Consider the following 27,228-nt stretch of genomic DNA (forward strand, 5'->3'; position numbering starts at 1 on the left):
ACACCTGAACTTATTTAGGGGTTGAATACTTATTGACTCAAGACATTTCAGCTTTTCATTTGTAATTAATTTGTTAATATGGGTATTGAGTGTAGGCCAGTGACAAAAAATGTCAAATGTAATATATTTTAACAAAGCTAAATGTGCGAAAAGTCAAGGGGTGTGAATACTTTCTGAAGGCACTATAAGGTATAACTAGTTAAGAGTAGGATCCTACTATTACAGTAGCCATGTATATTTAAGCAATAAGGCACGAAGGGGTGTGGTAAACGGCCAATACACCATAGCTAAGGGCTGTTCTTATGCACGACGCATCTCGGAGTGCCTGGATACAGCCCTTAGCCGTGGTATATTGGTCATATACCACAAACCCCAGAGGTGCCTTATTGCTATTAAAAATGGGTTACAAACATAATTAGAACAGTAAAAATAAATGTTTTGTCATACCTGTGTTATACGGTCTGATATACCAGAGCTGTCAGCCAATCAGCATTCAGGGCTCGAACCACCCAGTTTATAAAAGGTATTATAAACTGGGTGGTTCAAGCCCTGAATGCTGATTGGCTGACAGCCGTGGTATATCAGAGGGTTGTACAAAACATTTATTTTTACTGCTCTAATTACATTGGTAACCAGTTTATAATAGCAATAAGGCACCTCGGGGGTTTGTGATATATTGCGTTGCGTCGTGCCTAAGAACAGCCCTTAGCAATGGTATATTGGCCATATACCACACCCCCTCGGGCCTTATTGCTTAATTATACAACGGGTGGGTCTTATCCTGAATGCTGACAGGTTAAAACCACATTCCAGCCGGTGTCTATTCTACAAGTTACCACCGGCTAAATCTATGATACTATTACAGTAGCCATGTAAGGTACAACTAGTGTAGAGTAGGTTCCTACTATTACAGTAGCCATATATATTAGAGGTCGACCGATTAAAATCAGCATAGCCGATTAATTAGGGCCGATTTCAAGTTTTCATAACAATAGGTAAATCGGCATTTTTGGGCGCCGATTATGGCCGATTACATTGCAATCCACGAGGAGACTGCATGGCAGGCTGACCATCTGTTACACGAGTGCAGCAAGGAGCCAAGGTAAGTTGCTAGCTAGCGTCAAACTTATCTTATAAAAAAACAATCTTCACATAATCACTAGTTAACTACACATGGTTGATGATATTACTAGGTTCACTAGCTTGTCCTGCATATAATCAATGTGGGGCCTGTTAATTTATCATCGAATCACAGCCTACTTCGCCAAACGGGGGATGATTTAACAAAAAAACATTCACGAAAAAAGCACAATCGTTGCACGAACGTACCTAACCATAAACATCAATGCCTTTCTTAAAATCAATACACACAAGGATATTTTTTTAAACCTGTATATTTAGTTAAAATAAATTCATGTTAGCAGGCAATATTAACTAGGGAAATTGTGTCACTTCTCTTGCGTTCATTGCACGCAGAGTCAGGGTATATGCAACAGTTTGGGCCGCCTGGGTCGTTGCGAACTAATTTGGCAGAATTTTACATAATTATGACATAACATTGAAGGTTGTGCAATATAACAGCAATATTTAGACTTATGGTTGCCGGCCGTTGAATAAAATACAGAACGGTTCCGTATTTCACTGAAAGAATAAACGTTTTGTTTTCGATATTATAGTTTCCGGATTTGACCATATTAATGACCAATGGCTCAAATTTCTGTGTTTATTACATTATAATTAAGTCTATGATTTGATAGAGCAGTTTGACTGAACAGTGGTAGGCCGCCGCAGGCTCGTAAGCATTCATTCAAACTTTACTGCGTTTGCCAGCAGCTCTTAGCAATGCTTGCTTCACAGCGCTATTTATGACTTCAAGCCTACCAACTCCTGAGATTAGGCTGGCAATACCAAAGTGCCTATTAGAACATCCAACAATCAAATGTATATGAAATTCAAATGGTATAGAGATAAATAGTCGACGCATCATAACTCCTATAATAACTACAACCTAAAACTTCTTAACTGGGAATATTGAATAACTGGGAATATTGACCCACCAGCTTTCATATGTTCTGAGCAAGGAACTTAAAACGTTAACTTTTTTACATGGCACATATTGCACTTTTACTTTCTTTACCAACACTGTGTTTTTGCATTATTTAAACCAAATTGAGCACGTTTCATTATTTATTATTATTTAAGTTAAAATAAAAGTTCACTGTTCATTCAGTATTGTTATAAATTGTCATTATTACAAATATATATATACACACTGCTCAAAAAAATGAAGGGAACACTAAAATAACACATCCTAGATCTGAATGAATGAAATATTCTTATTAAATACTTTTTTCTTTACATAGTTGAATGTGCTGACAACAAAATCACACAAAAATGATCAATGGAAATCAAATTTATCAACACATGGAGGTCTGGATTTGGAGTCATACTCAAAATTAAAGTGGAAAACCACACTACAGGCTGATCCAACTTTGATGTAATGTCCTTAAAACAAGTCAAAATGAGGCTCAGTAGTGTGTGGCCTCCACGTGCCTGTATGACCTCCCTACAACGCCTGGGCATGCTCCTGATGAGGTGGCGGATGGTCTCCTGAGGGATCTCCTCCCAGACCTGGACTAAAGCATCCGTCAACTCCTGGACAGTCTGTGGTACAACGTGGCATTGGTGGATGGAGCGAGACATGATGTCCCAGATGTGCTCAATTGGATTCAGGTCTGGGGAAAGGGCGGGCCAGTCCATAGCATCAATGCCTTCCTCTTGCAGGAACTGCTGACACACTCCAGCCACATGAGGTCTAGCATTGTCTTGCATTAGGAGGAACCCAAGGCCAACCGCACCAGCATATGGTCTCACAAGGGGTCTGAGGATCTCATCTCGGTACCTAATGGCAGTCAGGCCATCTCTGGCGAGCACATGGAGGGTTGTGCGGCCCCCCAAAGAAATGCCACCCCACACCATGACTGACCCACCGCCAAACCGGTCATGCTGGAGGATGTTGCAGGAAGCAGAACATTCTCCACGGCGTCTCCAGACCCTGTCACGTCTTTCACATGTGCTCAGTGTGAACCTGCTTTCATCTGTGAAGAGCACAGGGCGCCAGTGGCGAATTTGCCAATCTTGGTGTTCTCTGGCAAATGCCAAACGTCCTGCACGGTGTTGGGCTGTAAGCACAACCCCCACCTGTGGACGTTGGGCCCTCATACCACCCTCACAGAGTCTGTTTCTGACCGTTTGAGCAGACACATGCACATTTGTGGCCTGCTGGGGGTCATTTTGCAGGGCTCTGGCAGTGCTCCTCCTGCTCCTCCTTGCACAAAGGCGGAGGTAGCGGTCCTGCTGCTGGGTTGTTGCCCTCCTACGGCCTCCTCCACGTCTCCTGATGTACTGGCCTGTCTCCTGGTAGCGCCTCCATACTCTGGACACTACGCTGACAGACACAGCAAACCTTCTTGCCACAGCTTGCATTGATGTGCCATCCTGGATGAGCTGCACTACCTGAGCCTCTTGTGTGGGTTGTAGACTCCGTCTCATGCTACCACTAGAGTGAAAGCACCGCCAGCATTCAAGTGACCAAAACATCAGCCAGGAAGCATAGGAACTGAGAAGTGGTCTGTGGTCACCACCTGCAGAACCACTCCTTTATTGGGGGTGTCTTGCTAATTGCCTATAATTTCCACCTGTTGTCTATTCCATTTGCACAACAGCATGTGAAATTTATTGTCAATCAGTGTTGCTTCCTAAGTGGACAGTTTGATTTCACAGACGTGTGATTGACTTGGAGTTACATTGTGTTGTTTAAGTGTTCCCTTTATTTTTTTGAGCAGTGTGTATATATATATATATATATATATATATACAAATAAATAAATACAAATCAGTCGATTAATCTGTATCGGCTGTTTTTGGTCGTCCAATAATCGGTATCGGCGTTGAAAAATCATAATCGGTCGACATCTAATATATAGATAAGGTATTCTACTATTACAGTAGACATGTATATAAGGTGTCATACTATTACAGCAGCCATATATAAACTCAGCAAAAAAAACATCCTCTCACTATCAACTGCGTTTATTTTCAGCAAACTTAATATTTGTATGAACATAACAAGCTTCAACAACTGAAACATAAACTGAACAAGTTCCACAGACATGTGCCTAACAGAAATGGAATAAATGTGTCCCTGAACAAAGTGGAGTTCAAAATCAAAAGTAACAGTCAGTATCTGGTGTGGCCACCAGATACATTAAGTACTGCAGTGCATCTCCTCTTCATGAACTGCACCAGATTTGCCAGTTCTTGGTGTGAGATGTTACCCCACTCTTCCACCAAGGCACCTGCAAGTTCCCGGACATTTCTGGGCGGAATGGCCCTAGCCCTCACCCTCCGTTCCAACAGGTCCCAGACGTGCGCAATGATATTGAGATCTGGGCTCTTCGCTGGTCATGGCAGAACACTGACATTCCTGTCTTGCAGGAAATCACACACAGAATGAGCAGTATGGCTGGTGGCATTGTCATGCTGGAGGGTCATGTCAGGATGAGCCTGCAGGAAGGGTACCACATGAGGGAGGAGGATGTCTTCCCTGTAACGCACAGCGTTGAGACTGCCTGCAATGACAACAAGCTCAGTCCGATGATGCTGTGACACACTGCCTTCGACCATGACGGACCCTCCACCTCCAAATCGATCCAGCTCCAGAATACAGGCCTCGATGTAACGCTCATTCCTTCGACGATAAACTCGAATCCGACCATCACCCCTGGTGAGAAAAAAACACGACTCGTCAGTGAAGAGCACTTTTTGCCAGTCCTGTCTGGTCCAGCGACGGGGGGGTTTGTGCCCATAGGTGACGTTATTGCCGGTGATGTCTGGTGAGGACCTGCCTTACAACAGGCATACAAGCCCTCAGTCCAGCCTCTCTCAGCCTATTGCGGACAGTCTTGATGGATGTATTGTGTGTTCCTGGTGTAACTCGGGCAGTTCCTCATTGAGTTCCCTGAATTCCTATCGGACCTTGTAGTCATAGGAGATAATATTCTAATCTTTGGTGACTTTAATATTCACATGGAAAAGTCCACAGACCCACTCCAAAAGGCTTTCGGAGCCATCATCGACTCAGTGGGTTTTGTCCAACATGTCTCTGGACCCACTCACTGTCACAGTCATACTCTGGACCTAGTTTTGTCCCATGGAATAAATGTTGTGGATCTTAATGTTTTTCCTCATAATCCTGGACTATCGGACCACCATTGTATTACGTTTGCAATTGCAACAAATAATGTGCTCAGACCCCAACCAAGGAACATCAAAAGTCATGCTATAAATTCACAGACAACACAAAGATTCCTTGATGTCCTTCCAGATTCCCTCTGTCTACCCAAGGACGCCAGAGGACAAAAATCAGTTAACCACCTAACTGAGGAACTCAATTTAACCTTGCGCAATACCCTAGATGCAGTTGCACCCCTAAAAACAAAAAACATTTCTCATAAGAAACTAGCTCCCTGGTACACAGAAAATACCTGAGCTCTGAAGCAAGCTTCCAGAAAATTGTAACGGAAATGGCGCCACACCAAAAAACTGGAAGTCTTCCGGCTAGCTTGGAAAGACAGTATCGTGCAGTACCGAAGAGTCCTTACTGCTGCTCGATCATCCTATTTTTCTAATTGAGGAAAATAAGAACAATCCGAAATTCCTTTTTGATACTGTCGCAAAGCTAACTAAAAAGCAGCATTCCCCAAGAGAGGATGGCTTTCACTTCAGCAGTGATAAATTCATGAACTTCTTTGAGGAAAAGATCATGATTATTAGAAAGCAAATTACGGACTCCTCTTTAAATCTGCGTATTCCTTCAAAGCTCAGTTGTCCTGAGTCTGCACAACTCTGCCAGGACCTAGGATCAAGAGAGATGCTCAAGTGTTTTAGTACTACATCTCTTGATACAATGATGAAAATAATCATGGCCTCGAAACCTTCAAGCTGCATACTGGACCCTATTCCAACTAAACTACTGAAAGAGCTGCTTCCTGTGCTTGGCCCTCCTATGTTGAACATAATAAACGGCTCTCTATCCACCGGATGTGTACCAAACTCACTAAAAGTGGCAGTAATAAAGCCTCTCTTGAAAAAGCCAAACCGTGACCCAGAAAATATAAAAAACTATAGGCCTATATCGAATCTTCCATTCCTCTCAAAATGTTTAGAAAAGGCTGTTGCGCAGCAACTCACTGCCTTCCTGAAGACAAACAATGTATACAAAATGCTTCAGTCTGGTTTTAGACCCCATCATAGCACTGAGACTGCACTTGTGAAGGTGGTAAATGACCTTTTAATGGCATCAGACCGAGGCTCTGCATCTGTCCTCGTGCTCCTAGACCTTAGTGCTGCTTTTGATACCATCGATCACCACATTCTTTTGGAGAGATTGGAAACCCAAATTGGTCTACATGGACAAGTTCTGGCCTGGTTTAGATCTTATCTGTCGGAAAGATATCAGTTTGTCTCTGTGAATGGTTTGTCCTCTGACAAATCAACTGTAAATTTCGGTGTTCCTCAAGGTTCCGTTTTAGGACCACTATTGTTTTCACTATATATTTAACCTCTTGGGGATGTCATTCGAAAACATAATGTTAACTTTCACTGCTATGCGGATGACACACAGCTGTACATTTCAATGAAACATGGTGAAGCCCCAAAATTGCCCTCGCTAGAAGCATGCGTTTCAGACATAAGGAAGTGGATGGCTGCAAACTTTCTACTTTTAACCTCGGACAAAACAGAGATGCTTGTTCTAGGTCCCAAGAAACAAAGAGATCTTCTGTTGAATCTGACGATTAATCTTAATGGTTGTACAGTCGTCTCAAATAAAACTGTGAAGGACCTCGGCTATACTATGGACCCTGATCTCTCTTTTGAAGAACATATCAAATCCATTTCAAGGAGAGCTTTTTTCCATCTACGTAACATTGCAAAAATCAGAAACTTTCTGTCCAAAAATGATGCAGAAAAATTCATCCATGCTTTTGTCACTTCTAGGTTAGACTGCTGCAATGCTCTACTTTCCGGCTACCCGGATAAAGCACTAAATAAACTTCAGTTAGTGCTAAATACGGCCGCTAGAATCCTGACTAGAACCCAAAAATTTGACCATATTACTCCAGTGCTAGCCTCCCTACACTGGCTTCCTGTCAAGGCAAGGGCTGATTTCAAGGTTTTACTGCTAACCTACAAAGCATTACATGGGCTTGCTCCTACCTATCGCTCTGATTTGGCCCTGCCGTACATACCTACACGTACGCTACGGTCACAAGACGCAGGCCTTCTAATTGTCCCTAGAATTTCTAAGCAAACAGCTGGAGGCAGGGCTTTCTCCTATAGAGCTCAATTTTTATGGAATGGAATGCCTACCCATGTAAGAGACGCAAATTCGGTCGCAACCTTTAAGTCTTTACTGAAGACTCATCTCTTCAGTGGGTCATATGATTGAGTGTAGTCTGGCCCAGGAGTGGGAAGGTGAACGGAAAGGCTCTGGAGCAACGAACCGCCCTTGCTGTCTCTGCCTGGCCGGTTCCCCTCTTTCCACTGGGATTCTCTGCCTCTAACCCTATTACAGGGGCTGAGTCACTGGCTTACTGGGGCTCTTTCATACCGTCCCTGGGAGGGGTGCGTCACTTGAGTGGGTTGAGTCACTGATGTGATCTTCCTGTCTGGGTTGGCACCCCCCCCCTTGGGTTGTGCCGTGGCGGAGTTCTTTGTGGGCTATACTCGGCCTTGTCTCAGGATGGTAAGTTGGTGGTTGAAGATATCCCTCTAGTGGTGTGGGGGCTGTGCTTTGGCAAAGTGGGTGGGGTTATATCCTTCCTGTTTGGCCCTGTCCGGGGGTGTCCTCGGATGGGGCCACAGTGTCTCCTGACCCCTCCTGTCTCAGCCTCCAGTATTTATGCTGCAGTAGTTTATGTGTCGGGGGGCTAGGGTCAGTTTGTTATATCTGGAGTACTTCTCCTGTCCAATTCGGTGTCCTGTGTGAATTTAAGTATGCTCTCTCTAATTCTCTCTTTCTTTCTCTCTCTCTCGGGGAGGACCTGAGCCCTAGGACCATGCCTCAGGACTACCTGACATGATGACTCCTTGCTGTCCCCAGTCCACCTGGCCGTGCTGCTGCTCCAGTTTCAACTGTTCTGCCTTATTATTATTGGACCATGCTGGTCATTTATGAACAATTGAACATCTTGGCCATGTTCTGTTATAATCTCCACCCGGCACAGCCAGAAGAGGACTGGCCACCCCACATAGCCTGGTTCCTCTCTAGGTTTCTTCCTAGGTTTTGGCCTTTCTGGGAGTTTTTCCTAGCCACCGTGCTTCTACACCTGCATTGCTTGCTGTTTGGGGTTTTAGGCTGGGTTTCTGTACAGCACTTTGAGATATCAGCTGATGTACGAAGGGCTATATAAATAAATTTGATTTGATTTGAGTTGTGGTTGCCATCCTTTACCTGTCCCGCAGGTGTGATGTTCGGATGTACCGATCCTGTGCATGTGTTGTTACAAGTGCTCTGCCACTGCAAGGACAATCGGCTGTCCGTCCTGTAGCACTGTCTTAGGCGTCTCACAGTACAGACATCGCAATTTATTGCCCTGGCCACATCTGCAGTCCTCATACCTCCTTGCAGCATGCCTAAGGCACGTTCACACAGATCAGCAGGGACCCTGGGTATCTTTCTTTTGGTGTGTTTCAGTCAGTAGAAAGGCCTCTTTAGTGTCCTAAGTTTTCATTGTCTACCGTCTTTAAGTTGTTAGTGTCTTAATGACCATTCCACAGAGCATGCACGTTCATTAATTTGTTATGGTTCATTGAACAAGCATGGGAAACAGTGTTTAAACCCTTTACAATGAAGATCTGTGAAGTTATTTGGATTTTTACGAATTATCTTTGAAAGACAGGGTCTTGAAAAGGGACGTTTCTTTTTTTGCTGAGTTTACAAGGTATTCTACTATTACAGTAGACGTGTATAAGGTATCATATACTATTACAGTAGCCATTTATATAAGGAATAACTAGTATAGAGGAGGCGGCCAGTGTACCTGTCCCATGGAGCGTCCCCGTCCCTGTCCCCGGCCACGGCCCACAGTCTTGTCCTCCTCTGAGCTGGTACAGCGCTGCAGATGGATGTCCAACACTGACTGGTTCAAGAACTGGGAGGAACAGTGGGGGCACAACACTGGCTCCTTATCTGGGGAGATGGGGTGGGCAGAATAAGTTAATTACTTACTAAATTAGTGTTTATCACATTCCAAATAGTGTTTCGAGACTGTACATGAAATCAACTGAAATACACTAAACATGGAAAGGACAGGGATGTATGGGTTGAGCGTGTATTTAGACAGTCACAGGCCCTGGTCACAGGCCCCTCCTGTCCCTACTAGAGGTCGACCGATTATGATTTTACAACGCAGGTACCGATTATTGGAGGACCAAAAAAAGCTGATACCGATTAAATCGGGCAATTTTTAAAAATGTATTTGTCATAATGACAATTACAACAATACAGAATGAACACTTATTTTAACTTAATATAATACATCAATAAAATCAATTTAGCTTCAAATAAATAATGAAACATGTTCAATTTGGTTTAAATGATGCAAAAACAAAGTGTTGGAGAAGAAAGTAAAAGTGCAATATGTGCCATGTAAGAAAGCTAACGTTTAACTTGTTGGGGATAGGGGGCAGTATTTTCACTTTGGATGAATTGCGTGCCCATAGTGAACTGCATCCTACTCTGTCCTAGATTGCTAATATATGCATATTATTATTACTATTGGATAGAAAACACTCTGAAGTTTCTAAAACTGTTTGAATTATGTCTGTGAGTATAACAGAACTCATAGGGCAGCAAATCTTCCAAACAGGAAGTGAAATTCTGAATACATGTCTAATTTCAAGTCATCGCCTATCCACTTCCAAATAAGATCTGGTAGCACTTCCTATGCCTTCCACTAGATGTCCTCATTCAGTAGAAAGTAGAATGGAGCTTCTGGTGTGAACTTTGACCGAATGGGAGGGGAAATAGTCAATGTCCCGACAGAATGCCATTTCCCTGTGGCGCATTTGTCTGTGGCTGTCACCATCGTTCCATTTGGCTGCAGATGAAAACGTATGCTCCGGTTGGAACGTTATTGGATATATATGAAAATAACATCCTGAAGATTGATTCTCTACTTAGTTTGACCAGTTTATTCGACCTGGAATATATCTTTTTGAAGTTTTCGTCTGAGTTCTCCTGGACCAGCGTCAGCTTTTGGGCACGTGAGCTGAAAGTGCTAGCAAATGCAGCTAATTGGACAATAGTATTGGACATTATGGAACAAAACAATGATTTATTGTGGAACTAGGACTCCTTGCACTGCATTCTGATGTAAGATCATCAAAGGTAAGGGAATATGTATGATGTAATTTCGTATTTCTGTTGACTCCCACATGGCGGAGAAATATATTTACGTCTGAGCGCTGTCTCAGATTATTGCATGGTAGGCTTTTTTCGTAACGTTTAAAAAAAATCTGACACAGCGGTTGCATTAAGAACCAGTGTATCTTTAATTACATGTAGAACATGTATCTTTAGTCAAAGTTTATGATGAGTATTTCTGTTATCCGGCGTAGCTTTCTATAATTCCTCCGGATATTTTGGAGGCATTTCTGAACATGGCGTCAATGTAAACCGAGATTTGTGGATATAAATATGCATATTATCGAACAAAACATAAATGTATTGTGTAACATGTCATACGAGTGTCATCTGATGAAGATTTTCAAAAGGTTAGTGATTAATTTTTATCTCTATTCCTGCTTTTGTGACTATATTTGGCTGGGAAAAGTGGCTGTGTTTTTTGGGGGGATTTGGTGGTGGTCTAACATAAATATATGTTGTGTTGGGTGTGGGGGGGGGTTCCCCTAGGGGATCGCCTTGCCATAACAGGTTTTAAGTTCCTTGCTCAGAACATGAGAACTTTTAACATGAGTCTTCAATATTCCCAGGTAAGAAGTTTTAGGTTGCAGTTATTATAGGAATTATAGGAATATTTCTCTCTATACGATTTGCTTTATCTTGGCCAGGTCGCAGTTGTAAATGAGAACTTGTTCTCAACTAGCCTACCTGGTTAAATAAAGGTGAAATAAAAATAAAATACATTTCATATACATTTGACTATTGGATGTTCTTATAGGCACTTCAGTATTGCCAGTGTACCAGTATGGCTTCCATCCCTCTCCTCGCCGCTACCTGGGCTCGAACCAGGAACACATTGACAACAGCCACCCTCGAAGCAGCGTTACCCACGCAGAGCAAGGGGAACAACTACTCCAAGTCTCAGAGCAAGTGACGTTTGAAACGCTATTAGCGTGCACCCCGCTAACTAGCTAGCCATTTCACATCGGTTACACCAGCCTAATCTCGGGAGTTGATAGGCTTGAAAACATAAACAGCGCAATGCTTGAAGCATTGTGAAGAGCTGCTGGCAAAACGCACTAAATTGCTGTTTGAATTAATGCTTACGAGCCTACTGGTAACTACCATCACTCAGTCAGACTGCTCTAATCAAATCATAGACTTAATTATAACATAATAACATACAGAAATACGAGCCTTAAGTCATTAATATGGTCAGATCCGGAAACTATCATTTCGAAAACAAAACGTTTATTCTTTCAGCGAAATACGGAACCGTTCCGTATTTTATCTAACGGGTGGCATCCATAAGTCTAAATATTGCTGTTACATTGCACAACCGTCAATGTTATGTCATAATTACGTAAAATTCTGGCAAATTAGTTTGCAATGAGCCAGGCGGCCCAAACTGTTGCATACACCCTGACTCTGCGTGGAATGAACGCAAGAGAAGTGACACAATTTCACCTGGTTAATATTGTCTGCTAACCTTTCTTTTAGCTAAATATGCAGGTTTAAAAATATATACTTCTGTGTATTGATTTTAAGAAAGGCATTAATGTTTATGGTTAGGTACACGTTGGAGCAACAACCGTCCTTTTTCGCAAATGTGCACCGCATCGGTTATATGCAACGCAGGACACGCTAGATAAACTAGTAATATCAACCATGTGTAGTTATAACTAGTGATTATGATTGATTGATTGTTTTTTACAAGATAAGTTTAATGCTAGCTAGCAACTTACCTTGGCTTCTTACGGCATTTGTGTAACAGGCAGGCTCCTCGTGAGGCAGGTGGTTAGAGCATTGGACTAGTTAACCGTAAGGTTGCACGACTGAATCCCTGAGCTGACAAGGTAAAAATCTGCCGTTCAGCCCCTGAACAAGGCAGTTAACCCACCGTTCCTAGGCCGTCATTGGAAATAAGAATGTGCTCTTTAACTGACTTGCCTCTGCAAATAAAGTTGTAAAAAAATATATATTTATTTTTTTAATGTAAAAAAATTGGCGTCCAAAAATACCGATTTCCGATTGTTACGAAAACTTGAAATCGGCACTAATTAATCGGCCATTCCGATTAATCGGTCGACCTCTAGTCCCAACCCACCAAAACACACACTGGGTTAGAGGGTATTCTATCTGTATTGTCATCCCTCAGTATAGGTTACAGTATGTGGCTTAAGGTAACTTATTTATAGACACACAGACAGACACATGCACTACTGTTGACAGTCTGGATATTGGTGAACACACTCAGGCTCTCTGTCTGCTTCTGTGAAGCTAAAGGAGCAAAAGAAGAGGAGAGAAAACAAGAGAAGGTGCTGAGGTTTGATGTTTCCCCATCTTAGCCACCGGCATCTACAGTTACCACGGCAACTCCAACCCAGCGGAATCCTCCCTCCCGGCTGGAGCGGTCACCAGTCCCCACTGAGGAGCCCTCCGTTGAAACTTTTAATAAGGATCCTCTCCATCAGAGCATTAACTAATAATCAATGGATCAATTCCAACCAATCACATCTCTCTCTCTCCGAGGTGCACTTATCTCTGACCCCACTGCACCGATGCTGTCAACGGCAGCTTTTGACGCCAGACCCGATTAAGATCAGCAGATATTTTGACCCATTAATTGGTGGGGTCGATTCGATAGACCAGAATTGGCGAATACCCGTTCATCTTTTAAATCCCCCAGTTTGGGAACATTTAGGCTTCCCAGTAGATTACAGGGGTGATGTATAGAGTTGTGGATAAAACGGTAACACTAAGTCACCACGCTCAACAAGAATAGCCTATGTAGCTAACAACACTTCAAATATGTTGACACATTTACAGCAACATCAGTGGGCCCCAGTATACCAGAGTAAGATGGAAACACAAAGAAACTACACAACATCGTCTTCCCTCTGCATTCAAGTAGCCCATAGCAGCTGATTCTGACCGGGCCAAATAAATGACAAGAGCGATAGGTAGGCAATGGTTTATACTTTTTACAGCCTGGTTTATAGCAGCGGGTATGTGCCCATTCCCGGTGGTTTAGAATAAGGCTTTTTAGCACCTTGTGAAAGTGATCAAGTCACGTTACGAACTTCGCTGTTACACCCATTTCAGGAAACAGGTAGTACCCGCTCTACATAGGCAAACCAAAGCCAAAGTTTTCAATGAATTGGCAAATGCACCATGCTGCGCTTATAGTGACAGCCCATCACATTACCCCGGAGTGGGAGATGTCTGTAGCACCGTACACGACCCCTTTTATTACAGTCCACATCTGGCACTGAAAGAGGCAATGACATGGTGTGTTCATAACCAAGTGGGAAGTGACATACAACTGGGAATAATCCACTTGAACGGCACTCAAACAGGTAATTACTAGTGGGAAACTGGTCTATCATCCTGAGCATCCACTTCTCCCACCATGGTGACCTCTGACGTCACCTACTAAAGAAATGACCTCTATAACAGCATTTTCGGCAGTTAAATGCAACAACAAAACTATATTTATAAAAAACTATCTATTAGTGTGGTTTTTTAACTATAATTTGTTTACAAGCACTATAGCTCTACTTTATGGTTGACACAGCTTGTTGGCCATTAGCCAATCCGTGTTTCTCAACGAGTTCAACTCACATGAACGCATCCAACTGGTATTTACGACTTTACATCTGGTAAAGTCCCACCTCAAACGCAGCATCTGAGTGGAAACTTGAGGCCCAACATAACAATCTGGTAACAATAGACAATGCAAGGAACATTGTGATCGCATCTCATTTTCCTTCTGTTTCGAAACCGAATGGTGACCCCAAAACTGCATTGGTTTGGTGAACCATTAAACCCCTAATTACTACTAAGGCGCAGGGATTACCTCTGCATACTTAACATGGAAATCAGCTCCATGATTAGCAGCTTCACTAATTCACGGCCCACACATACACTAGTGCACATTACATATGGGAGGCACCCTGGACCCAAACTGTTACAGACCTATATCCATCCTGCCCTGCCTATCTAAGGTCTTTGAAAGCCAAGTCAACAAACAGGTCACTGACCATCTCGAATCCCACCGTACCTTCTCCGCTGTGCAATCTGGTTTCCGAGCCGGTCACGGGTGCACCTCAGCAACACTCAAGGTACTAAACGATATCATAACCGCCATCGATAAAAGACAGTACTGTGCAGCCGTCTTCATTGACCTTGCCAAGGCTTTCGACTCTGTCAATCACCATATTCTTATCGGCAGACTCAGTAGCCTCGGTTTTCGGATGACTGCCTTGCCTGGTTCACCAATTACTTTGCAGACAGAGTTCAGTGTGTCAAATCGGAGGGCATGCTGTCCGGTCCTCTGGCAGTCTCTATGGGGGTGCCACAGGGTTCAATTCTCGGGCCGACTCTTTTCTCTGTATATATCAATGATGTTGCTCTTGCTGCGGGCGATTCCCTGATCCACCTCTACGCAGACGACACCATTCTATATACTTTCGGCCCGTCATTGGACACTGTGCTATCTAACCTCCAAACAAGCTTCAATGCCATACAACACTCCTTCCGTGGCCTCCAACTGCTCTTAAACGCTAGTAAAACCAAATGCATGCTTTTCAACCGATCGCTGCCTGCACCCGCATGCCCGACTAGCATCACCACCCTGGATGGTTCCGACCTTGAATATGTGGACATCTATAAGTACCTAGGTGTCTGGCTAGACTGCAAACTCTCCTTCCAGACTCATATCAAACATCTCCAATCAAAAATCAAATCAAGAGTCGGCTTTCTATTCCGCAACAAAGCCTCCTTCACTCACGCCGCCAAGCTTACCCTAGTAAAACTGACTATCCTTCCGATCCTCGACTTCGGCGATGTCATCTACAAAATGGCTTCCAACACTCTACTCAGCAAACTGGATGCAGTCTATCACAGTGCCATCCGCTTTGTCACTAAAGCACCTTATACCACCCACCACTGCGATCTGTATGCTCTAGTCGGCTGGCCCTCGTTACATATTCGTCGCCAGACCCACTGGCTCCAGGTCATCTACAAGTCCATGCTAGGTAAAGCTCCGCCTTATCTCAGTTCACTGGTCACGATGGCAACACCCATCCGTAGCACGCGCTCCAGCAGGTGTATCTCACTGATCATCCCTAAAGCCAAAACCTCATTTGGCCGCCTTTCGTTCCAGTACTCTGCTGCCTGTGACTGGAACGAATTGCAAAATCGCTGAAGTTGGAGACTTTTATCTCCCTCACCAACTTCAAACATCAGCTATCTGAGCAGCTAACCGATCGCTGCTGCTGTACATAGTCTATTGATAAATAGCCCACCCATTTTCACCTACCTCATCCCCATACTGTTTTTATTTATTTACTTGCTCTTTTGCACACCAATATCTCTACCTGTACATGACCATCTGATCATTTATCACTCCAGTGTTAATCTGCAAAATTGTAATTATTCGCCTACCTCCTCATGCCTTTTGCACACATTGTATATAGACTCCCCCCTTTGTTTCCTACTGTGTTATTGACTTGTTAATTGTTTATTCCATGTGTAACTCTGTATTGTCTGCTCACACTGCTATGCTTTATCTTGGCCAGGTCGCAGTTGCAAATGAAAACTTGTTCTCAACTGGCCTACCTGGTTAAATAAAGGTGAAAAAAAAATATATATATTTGATTCATTTTATTTAACCTTTATTTAACCAGGAAGGGCTCATTGAGATTTTAAATCTCTTTTTCAAGAGCATCCTGGCCAAGATAGGCAGCACCAAGTCATTACACAATTACAGACAGACAACATGAAAAACTACACATAATCAAGTAAAATAAATCATAAAACAGCAAATTAAAAACATTGAAAGGTCAGGGAATCAGCCTCAAAATCCTTCAGCAATAATTTAAAAACACCAATAGGGACAAGTTCTTCCAGTTTAAAAGTATTTTGTAAGGCGTTCCAACCCAATGGTGCAAAGTACATAAAAGCCCTTTTACCAAATTCAGTTTGGACATTTGGAATAAAGTCCTGTGAACGGAGAGTACTCACCACATTTCTGAACAATAAAAATGCCCAAATAAAATGGTAGTAAACCCAAAATGGCTTTGTAAATAAAAGTATACCAGTGACTGAGCCTACGAGTGACTAGAGAAGGCCAGCCAATCCTGGTAAGTGCAGTGGTGAGAAAGGGTTTTGCAGTTTAAAATAAAGCTCAATGCTCCATGGTAAAGGGTGTCAGGTGATCTCAAACACTGAGCAGAAGCATTCATATATAAAATATCTCCATAGTCTAGTAAAGGGATAAATGTAGCTGATACTAGCCTCCTTCTGGCTTCAAAATAAAAACAGGCCTTATTCTTAAAATAAAATCCCAACTTCAAATATCCCAAATATGTCATTTAAAAGAGAGGCCGTTATCAAATAAAATTCCAAGATATTTATGAGGTTACAGTCTTAATCTCATTGCCCTGACAGGTAGTAATAGGTAGTAATAATTCTTGCTTTAGAAAACAACATTAGTTTAGTTATGTCAGTATTGAGGATATTCTTCAATTGACACAAGGTATGTTGAACAGTATAAAAAGCAGTTTTCAAGTTCTGGAAAGCTTTTGTGTGAGATGACAACAATAAATAACAATATCAGCATAAAAGTGAAGTTGTGCATTTTGCACATTTTTGTCTAAATTATTTATATAAAATAGTGAATAAGTGGGGACCAAGTACAGAGCCCTGGGGTACACCATTACAGACAGACAATTTAACAGACATGAGACAATCGAATTGAGTGCACTGAGTTCTATCAGACAGATAGTTAGCAAACCATGCAACGGCATGCTCCGAAAGACCTACGCTCGACAATCTCTGCCTCAGTATAACATAATCACTACTGTCCTTATAATCTAATTCATTATGATCTAAAAGGCTAAACTGATCCTAGATCAGCACTCCTACTTAGACGCTTTATGGATACAGGCACTGGTGTCTCTTTCTTGTCCAGTGCTTATCAGACACACACGGCAGCTGAGAGGAGAGGGGAGGAGCTACCTTGGTGAATGAGGGAGTGCAGGTCCAGCTCCTTCCTGCGTTTGAAGGCCTCTCCACAGACAGAGCAGGGGAACGGGTGGCTGGTGTGGAGCAGTCTGATGGACAGAACACAAAGGGAAGAGAAAAGGGAAAGAAGTGTAAACAACAACTAATGTTAATAATACACTTCTGAATAAATTATTACAGAAAAATACATGTTTTGGTTTTTTTTCAGAGCAAAAAATGAAAGAGGGGTAAAAACAAAGAGTTATAAAAAAACAAAGGCTATTAATACAGTACTGCAATGAGCAACATGTTTTTCTTGGAAGCTGAGAAAGAATTAAAGCTGTGAGGAAAAGGGACAAAAGGAGCACCACCATCATCAACAATATGTGCAGCAGCTCACTGGTACTAATAACACTGCAGTGTGTCATTTGTAGATGCATGTAAGCCACGCTTCAAGGGCCCACTGTAATCCTCATCCACAGAGGAGGAATAACACACACAACCACATGCTGGCTATCACCTTAGTGTCACAGTATTAGGATTACCTCCAGACCTGTGTGCTTAACCATGTTGTTAAGCCTTTTAAGGTTCAATACGGAGTCATTAGGTGTGTCATATAATACAATGGCTGCAGATGAACAGGTGGTTTCAGTGTGTGATGAGATATGAGAGCCTATGTTTATCCATTCCATAATGGCAGGATATAGCCCTGGGGAAGGAGAGGGAGGAGAACCACTGGGATGTATATAACTGGCTGGATCAGTGTTGTGTTTGATCACTAGCACAGTGTTTCCCCGCCCTGGTCCTCCAGGACCCCCAACAGTACACAGCTTTGTTGTAGCCCTTGACAAACACACCTCATTCAACTCATTGAGGGCTTGATGATTAGCTGACAAGTTGAATCAGGTGTGCTTGTCCAGGGTTACAATAAAAACATGTACTGTTGGTGGTACTGGAGGACCAGGGCTGGGAAACACTGCGGTGGTGGAAGAGTTCACCTAAACACATTTCTTCAGCAGTGGAGGTATTCAATTCTTAACTACAGTCCTGCAGTGTCATGGTTTTATTCTAGCCCAGCATTAAAACCCTCAGATTCCACTAATCAACCCTGGCTAGCAGGTGTTTTAGTGCTAGCCACTAGCCAATGCATTACAAGCAGCTGAGTCAATGTCCTTGGCAACGATAAAGAAATAATGATTATGAACTGCTGGAAAATACATTGTGTTCTACGTATAATTCATGACTGATGATAGTGAATGTAATATTAGATGGTAAACATAGTGTGTGTGCTGTGGACCACTTATAGCCCTATATAAACTGTCTGGTCAATCATCCCTTTGCACAGGGCTGACAATAGGAATCAATATTTCAGGCAAAGATGACCCTGAGAATTAAAGCTTCAGTCCAGGTCTTCACACCCCCCAGTGTTCGCTAATGAGAGGGGGTGTAGGGATATGGACTGTCCCCTTTCAGAGACGCTGGGACTTCCTGCTTCACCCCAACTACACATTGACATGCAGTTCAAGGGTAACGTTCCATTCACTCTCTGATCACGCCCTCCTATTGATCCCCGGATCATTTCTCCTGCCTCAGCTCCTCCCTCCCCGCATCCCCCACCTCTAGCTCCTCAGCCTGTCTGTCTCCATCGCTTTCTCGTCCTACCCTTTATCGTTATCTTAATTTACCGCCGCCCGCCTGTCAATCATCGCTGGCGAGGGCTCAAGGGCACTGAGGCATCTCTGTCTCTAAGTTAACAACTCTGTCTAAATCCCCTCACTGTGTAGGAACAGGGCCCGGCCTGTGTAGGGACAGGGCCCGGCCTGTGTAGGGACAGGGCCCGGCCTGTGTAGGGACAGGGCCCGGCCTGTGTAGGGACAGGGCCCGGCCTGTGTAGGGACAGGGCCCGGCCTGTGTAGGAACAGGGCCCGGCCTGTGTAGGAACAGGGCCCGGCCTGTGTAGGAACAGCGTCCGGCCTGTGTAGGAACAGCGTCCGGCCTGTGTAGGAACAGCGTCTGGCCTGTGTTTGGGTTATGTGTAGCACATCTCCTGTTCTCAGTCCAGTCTTATGCTCTACTGTCACGGTAAATACAGTACCGTGGTGTGTTTGTTTCTCCCTGTAAAACAAGCAGGGTCCAATCAAGGTAACTTACACATTGAAATGTGTTCCTTGTCTAATCTAGTTCTGTGAAACAGGCCTTTGGGGTTGATTTCAACCTGCACATTTAATGGAGTCACAGCCCAGTCACGCCCGTACCTGTGCTCCTGCAGCTGTTGGTCAGTCTGGAAGCGAGCAGTGCAGTTGGGACAGGCGAACAGCTGGCTTTCTCCATCCTCCCCCTCTGGTGTCCTCTTCTGCAGGGATGTCATTGACATAGCACAACATCAGGGGAAACAACTAACAGCCTGTCTCAATGTTAACGTAGAGACAAACAGCATTCCTGAATTTCTCTGATCCTAGAGAGCCTCAGTGTGTACAGATATTTGTTCTAGGCCAGCAGCAACACATCCGATTGGGCTGGAACAAAACCCTGTTCACGCTGTGGCTCTCCAGGACTTGTCTGTGGTGTTCAGAGATGTTCTCAGGGGATTGTTAGACATTCTAAAAACAATCAGGTAATCCAGGGCTGTGTCCCAAACGGCTCTGCATTCCCTACATATTGAACTACTTTTGACCAGAGCCCAATGGGGACCAGAGCCCGGTGGGGACCAGAGCCCAATGGGGACCAGAGCCCAATGGAGACCAGAGCCCAATGGGGACCAGAGCCCAATGGGGACCAGAGCCCAATGGGGACCAGAGCCCAATGGAGACTAGAGCCCAATGGAGACCAGAGCCCAATGGAGACCAGAGCCCAATGGGCCCTGGTCAAAAGTAGTGCACCACATAGGGAATAGTGTACTATAGGGTGCAGTGACCCCCCCCCATGCCTGACCTTCCATCGGGACCTGCGACGGCGGGATTTGGGCTGGCTGTGGGTGAGGCCGTGCCTCTTCAGGACACCCGGCTGGGAGAAGCGCTTGCCACACAAGGAGCAGGGGAAAGGTTTGGTGCCCATGTGGGTCAGGCTGTGGCGCAGCAGGTTGGGAGAGGACGCAAACGACTTCTGACACACCTGAATTAACCAAGAAGAAGAACGAGGATGAATTTGATTGACGGAAGCCCAGTACAACATAGCTATTTCACATAGCACAAGAGCACTAAGATTTCGTCACATAGATTAAACAGAAAAATAAACATTAAGTATATAATAGGAAGCTATTCCTAACTAACTCCTGCTACTTGTTGATACACAACTAGTTTCAGTCATTTACATCAATATTTCACAGCATTTTCAATAGAACACATGTCCAGTCAAGCAGTACCTTGCAGGTGAAGAGCTTCTCTCCGGTGTGGCTGAAGACGTGAGCGCGGAGGAACCCCCTGCGTGTGAAGGTCTGGCCACAGTGGGGGCAGACGTGGGGGAGAGGGGTGCGGGACCAGTCCTGCATCAGTTTGGCTGGAGGAGGGAGGTTGGTGTCCGGTTGTTCCCCCACTACAATATTCTCCTCCTGCTCTTCCTTAAGGATGACTGGATTCACCTCTTTGCCCTGGTCTTTGTTCTCTGCCCAATGAGGAGAGAGCAAGGTCAGAAACTATTGACGGTCCGTCAAAATAACCTTAAACAATAGTGAAACTTAGCAATATTCCGTTTGGTTTGGAATCAGTTATTATTCTATTTTTTACAGCAGAGTTAAGTCTTCCCACTATGTTGAGCCCAGCTGCCACTGGGTCGAACCTACCATTGAGATCGTTGATGCTACGTATCCTGATAGCAGGTATTTTCGCCGGTGAGCCTGACGCAGCACTGGACGAGGCGGCAGGTGGGGACAGCATCCTCTTGGGGGCGCGGGGGCTTCCCTGGGGGGGTGTGGCTGCTCCTGCGCCAGTCCCTGGTTCCCCACGGTGCTGGCGTCGGTGGTAAAGGTACTGGGTGGTGTTCATGAAGCTCTGGCCACACTGGGAACAGTGGTGGAGGGGCTCGTTCAGGCCGTGCTTGTCCCTACGGTGGGCACTGAGCTCTGGCTCTTTAGTGAAGCTGGCTCCACACTGGGCACACAGGAAACTCTGGACCTGGACCACCTTAACCAGAGCAGAGGTAGAGACAGTGGAAATAGAGGGGGTTCCATCCCAGTTCTGCTTCTCAGTTCCATTGTTCTGGGAATCCGCCACCCCCACTGTCTCCTCTTTAGACTCTTCCACCATCTCTTCCACCACCTCTTGCTGCAGTGTTAGTATTTTGTAATACTGGTAATCTGCATCCTGCATCTGTCCTCCCTGGGCCTGGGTTTGTGTGACCCCCTCCTTGCCTTTCTCCTTGTGCTGTTTGCGGTGGTAGAGGAAGAGGGTGGTGTTGAGGAAGCTCTCCCCACACACGGTGCAGTGGTGCAGGGCTTCCTTGAGGCCATGCTGGGCCTTACGGTGGGTGACCAGCTCAGACACCATGCCGAAGCTGGAGCCACAGTCCACACACAGCAGGCTGGACGGGGGCTTGAGCTTCTTGGCTGCCTTCATCCTGTAGTAGTAGGACGTCTGCTCCTCCCCAGGGTTATCGGCTGGGAGGTCCTGGGAGGGAGCAGGGTCTGGGGGGTCCTGGGAGAGAGAAGGGTCTGGGGGTCCTGGGAGGGAGCAGGGTCTGGGGGTCCTGGGAGGGAGCAGGGTCTGGGGGTCCTGGGAGGGAGCGCGGTCTGGGGGTCCTGGGAGGGAGCGCGGTCTGGGGGGTCCTGGGAGGGAGCGCGGTCTGGGATGGACTGGCTGTCTGGTGCAGACTGGGCCTCTGTAGATGAATGAGCTGCCTGAGCCTGGATCTCAGAGGCTTTAGATTCAGTGGATTCCCCTATGCTCTCTGTTTCTGGCTCTTCCTCTCTTCCTTCCTGCCCTCTGTTGGTGGTGTTTGGCAGATACGTGTGATCCAGGGTGGCTGATGTATCCTCTGCACTCATCCCATCCTCCTCTTTCTCTGCTGGCAGCTCAGACTTCACTACATCCTGCTGTTGCTGGGTTTGTTGTGACCTCTCCTGAGTCCTTCCTCTCCCTCTACCCCTTCCTCTCCCTCTACCCCTTCCTCTGCCCCCTCCTCCTTCTTGGTCATCTGGTGAGTTTGGTTTGTACGGTTCATCTGGACCCAGGTCCACCTCCACTTCCACTTCAGCCTGACCGTGCTTCCCCCCTCCCTCTGGGGCCAGTTCTGATCCAGATCCAGTCTCTTCTGGTCCTGGTTGGGTGGGTCCTGCCTTGGTCTGAAGACACTGGCCATGTTTGCGGTGCTGCTGCCAGAGGATCAGGGAGTGGAACAGGGCGTCACAGTCGCCACACTGGTACAGGATCTTGGGCGTGTCTCCTGAGGGCTTATTTGGGCTAGCCATGGCCAGACCTGGTGCACCAGAGCTGAACAGCACAGACGAGAAACTGGCCTTGGTCTGAGGGGCAGGCGATGGAGCAATGGGCTCGGTATACACCTGTTGCTGGAGAGAGGGAAAGAAAAAGAGAATGTGAGAAAATAAGACAAAACAGAAGCTGACCAGTCTGGACAATAATGAGTGAACGAAAACACCAATATGTTTTGGTGTCAAATTGAAAAAACTTGTTTCCATGGCAGTACTGGATAACAATACCGTCACAGGCAACCAGGTATCCTAGCAGTTATAAGGTTGGGCAAGTAACAGAAAGGTCGCTGGTTTGAATACCCGAGCCGACAAGGTAAAAAAACTAATTTGAGTGCTGTACTACTATGGCTGACCCTGTAAAAGAACACATTTCACTGCACCTACGTGGTGTACGTGACAATAGTTTTGTTGTTGTTGTTGAAAAAGTCCATAGTCAAATGAAACAGGAACAGTGTTTTTGTCAGGCAGATGAGGGATGACAATAGAGGAATATAGTAATAGAGTATTCAGAGGACAGAGGGATCAATGAGAGCACACAGAGCAGTCTTTAGATCAACAGAGGGAGGGTTTCTCTGAGGGGGGGGGTAAGGACTGAGGGGCAGGGCGATTATAAATACCACAGGTCTATCAGTTGAGTTCAGAGGGTAAGTCCGTGGCGTTTGAGAACTGCTCGTTGATCCATTAGGATGATAAAAACAATCAAGGTCGAGGTTAATGATGTGTTCCTTCAGGAGTGTCTTCATTCAAGCAGAGGCACCACTGTGGCTCATTCTGTTATTAGTAGCCTAGACTGAGTACTACCAGCTTGTTTCTGCTTTAGACAATTTGTTGGAGTCATTGTTAGAATTGAGAAATGCAGAAATATATTTAGTATAGTATAGAGAAACAGACTGCTAATTATGGATATATTTAAATCTCCATAGTCTTAGTAAATGTTTTTTGTTTGCTTGTTTTGATTCCGCAAACAAACTAAATCACCATTACAATAAATTTCAGTCATGTCTGATTTATTTAGTTTCATAGTAAATACTCACAAATCAAGAGTTTTAGCTCAGTAAGGGAGCTGAGTTATAAAACCAGACTATGTAACTTGAACTGCCGCTGACACTGTTCTTATCCAACGTGGCAAAAACTAATCCTGCGGACCGTCCGGAGCTCTTGAAATAGTGTCATGTATGTGTGTATTCATATGTTCTTGATGAGAGAGCATTTTCAATGTGACGCTGGTGTTTGAGTCACTGTCTCCTAGAAGGACTTGAGACAGGAAACTGTGTCTACATCCCAAATAGCATCCTATTCCTTATAGTTCTCTACTTTTGACCAGGGCCCATAGGCCTGTTTGGTCAGTGAAACTGGCTAGTGTGTATAGAGGCCTGTATCATATAATGAATTGATTTAATTACCGATTCCAGAACTGGACTTCAACTCAGGAAGTGCACTAAAATATTACACATGGGTCAACATGTAATTAAAGTAACTGAGGGAGCACTCTACTTTGCTGAAGTTTCTTTTTAATAACACTTAATCTTTCCCTCTTGGTAAGCAAGATGGGTAATAGGAATGTCATTAAATACATACATATTACAAAGTGGTTCTACCACGGTGTTCATTTTCCATCTTCGTTTTTAATGCTAAAAAGCAAAGCTTCTAATTTCCTACTAAACCTCTTCCATGTAATTACAGTTCTCTGGATCTGAACAAGTCAAGTAAAAAAAAAGTTTGGTATAATAGCAGCCTACATTAATTTGAAATGTAAACACCCCCTGTTTTATAGCAATGTCACCTTTAATGTTACACAGAAATGATGATAATCTAGCTAATGAAGTCTGAATGGTAGTAATCAGGCAGCTGACGGCAGAGCAGGGGCCAGAATGCCATAAGGCACTTAGGTTTTTAGTGTTTCCACAGCTGATTCGTCTGTGAGGAGGCCAATGAGCCATCCATCAGGAGGAGGGGTGGAGCTGACTGATTCATCTTTCACGCTCCTTTTCTCTCCCCACTGGCAACTCAAGATGCAATCTGTCTGTCACTCATGACAACACGCTTTATGGTTCTGAGCTTGAGGAGACCGTCACCATGGGAGGCTGGGGACACGTTTCGGAGAGCGACGCTGGTAAACGTCACTCACGGTCGACGGCTCACTATTTTAAACCTCCGAGCACACTGTAGCTATCATTGCGAGGTAGCGATACAGTGGAACAAGGATAGTGTTACTCCCTCAAATTACATAGTAACAGAAAAAGTATCTGTACATTTTAATATTATAATTCAATATTTGATGTAGAAAGTAATGTGATCTGTCATATTTTTATTTTATGCATATTATTTGTTTGTTTGTGTACGGCGGTTTTTGAAATATGTGTTCTTGCCCAACTTGAATATTGTATTATCTATTTTTATCTCCAAAAATAAACAAAAAATAAGGACAGTGCTGGTCATCTAATTTCCTATTATGACTCAAAGAAAATGGAATGGAATGTTCTCACTCTCATGAACTTTCAGACATGCAGATATTCTGTAGGACTTCTATGTAGAACTGCCACTTAACGCAGTACAACATTTGGATGAACTGTGTCTCAAAGGAATACGTCTCAGTGAACTGAAAATTCCTGGTTATGCATGTCTTAACGGAGGATCTAACTCCTTTTGTACTGGGTAAAATGCAGTGCAGTTTTGTAGTCTACAGTGCTTATCAGAGTCCAAAACATGTACGCGTCTGCACAGCAGTGTTCTAGAGTATTGGACCGTTGGCTTTCATTTTTAAATTCTCAGCGTGGCTCAAGCTATTTTTCAACCGTCACCACATTCAAACTGGAGCCGCATTGGTTGGGAATTTTGAAGGAGCGTGGTCGGGTTGTGCCTCCCCCACAGACGGACCGCCGGACTATCACGGCTCTGCGCGTGTGGACTGTGAATTACGCTTCAGCCTCACAAGGCTTTCCAATTTACATGGGAAGCCTTGAGCACAACAATGGCGACACTATGAAATGTACACACTACTGCATTAATAAAATGTAATATAACAATAACAATAATATATGCCATTTAGCAGATGCTTTTATCCAGAACCATTTAGCCTAGATGTGCAAAAGATGAGAAAGGTTTAATAAAACGTTATTGTTTATCAATGTTCTAGACCTAGCCTATTTAGTTTAAAATGTCCATGGAGTTTGAAGCTTCCACTATTACCTGAGTCTGTAGGAAGGGGATGGAGACGGGGGTGGGGGCCCCACTCCCCATGTTCTCTGTGGTGCAGGTCAGCTGGTGGGCCAGCACCTCCTCCAGGGTGTCAAACTCTTGGTAGCAGGGGAAGCACATGTACACAGCGGCACTATCCATCGCCATACCTGCCACAGGGAGAGAGAGGAGATCTAGACCAAAACAGTGCATTACTGATCATATTCAATTCAGGTTGGGTGTTCTGTTTTATGTTTGCAAGCAGCACATGCACTCAATTATTAGCCTACAATATAGCCTAACTAATATGTTATTAATATAGGCTACATTTAGGTTATCCCCCCACCAGCTGATGCATCCAAATATCATTATATTTTATTGTAGACCGATTGAGAATGTGTTGTATTACCCAATGTATAAATGCTTGCAAGTCCTCATTTAAAATGGGAACGATGTAAAAATGTTTGATTGATGTCATGTTGTAAACATTGCCCTCTACTGATGGAAATTAGTATCTTCACGTGTGCCTGGGCTTTGGTCAGACAGGAGATTTGATCTTTCAGACAAAATGGCAGTAGGTAATTGTTATTTTGTCCACGCTTGGTGCTCCTAGAGGTAGAGAATGTGTGTATATGTAACAAAAAAGCAGTAAAAACAAAAAAAATGCGATTTTTGTCCCCCGAAGAGAGTGGATGGGGTTAATAAAAAATACACTACATGACCACACTACCTCCGTTTTCGTCCTCATGCTAGCTAGCAGTAGCCACCGCAGCCAATTTGGAATGGCAGTGTCATTCAGTGGACATGCCATTCCATAATGGCTGCGGTGACTACTGCATAATTTATATCTTCTCGATGGAGCAGTGTGAATAAATGTAACATTTGGAGTAAAGTAGCATATCACATTCCTGCATTGAGGTACGTTTTCCGACCCATAACGTGTGCTGGCTCCAGTGTCTTAATGTAACCATGATTGCGTTCTGACCCCAGTGCAGCCGTGTAAACATGTGGAATGGTAGAGTATCTTCTGGCAATAATAATATATTCCACAATGGTACGTGATTAGGTCATGATTGTAGGCTACTATACAGCCTTATAATTTCCCCAACAGAACTACAGAAAATAAAATGCAACACAATACGACAAACACCTA

The 27,228-nt window shown here is 44.3% G+C and overlaps 1 protein-coding gene across 1 annotated transcript in view; it reads right to left on the reverse strand.

Annotated features, from left to right (window-relative positions):
- Positions 1-26,237, reverse strand: part of LOC112244093 (zinc finger protein 574) — a 36,399-nt gene extending 10,162 nt beyond the window's left edge. The window contains exons 1-8 of the mRNA XM_042304410.1: positions 26,088-26,237; positions 22,637-22,976; positions 21,255-22,208; positions 20,838-21,076; positions 20,408-20,587; positions 19,732-19,829; positions 17,492-17,586; positions 9,105-9,253 (exon numbers count right to left, since the gene is read on the reverse strand). Of these exons, the coding sequence (XP_042160344.1) occupies positions 9,105-9,253; positions 17,492-17,586; positions 19,732-19,829; positions 20,408-20,587; positions 20,838-21,076; positions 21,255-22,208; positions 22,637-22,976; positions 26,088-26,237 (2,205 nt within the window). The remainder of the gene's footprint in view (positions 1-9,104; positions 9,254-17,491; positions 17,587-19,731; positions 19,830-20,407; positions 20,588-20,837; positions 21,077-21,254; positions 22,209-22,636; positions 22,977-26,087) is intronic.
- Between the last annotated feature and the right edge of the window lie 991 nt (positions 26,238-27,228).

The sequence above is a fragment of the Oncorhynchus tshawytscha genome, linkage group LG23, assembly GCF_018296145.1.
Source record: "Oncorhynchus tshawytscha isolate Ot180627B linkage group LG23, Otsh_v2.0, whole genome shotgun sequence".
NCBI lineage: Eukaryota > Metazoa > Chordata > Actinopteri > Salmoniformes > Salmonidae > Oncorhynchus > Oncorhynchus tshawytscha.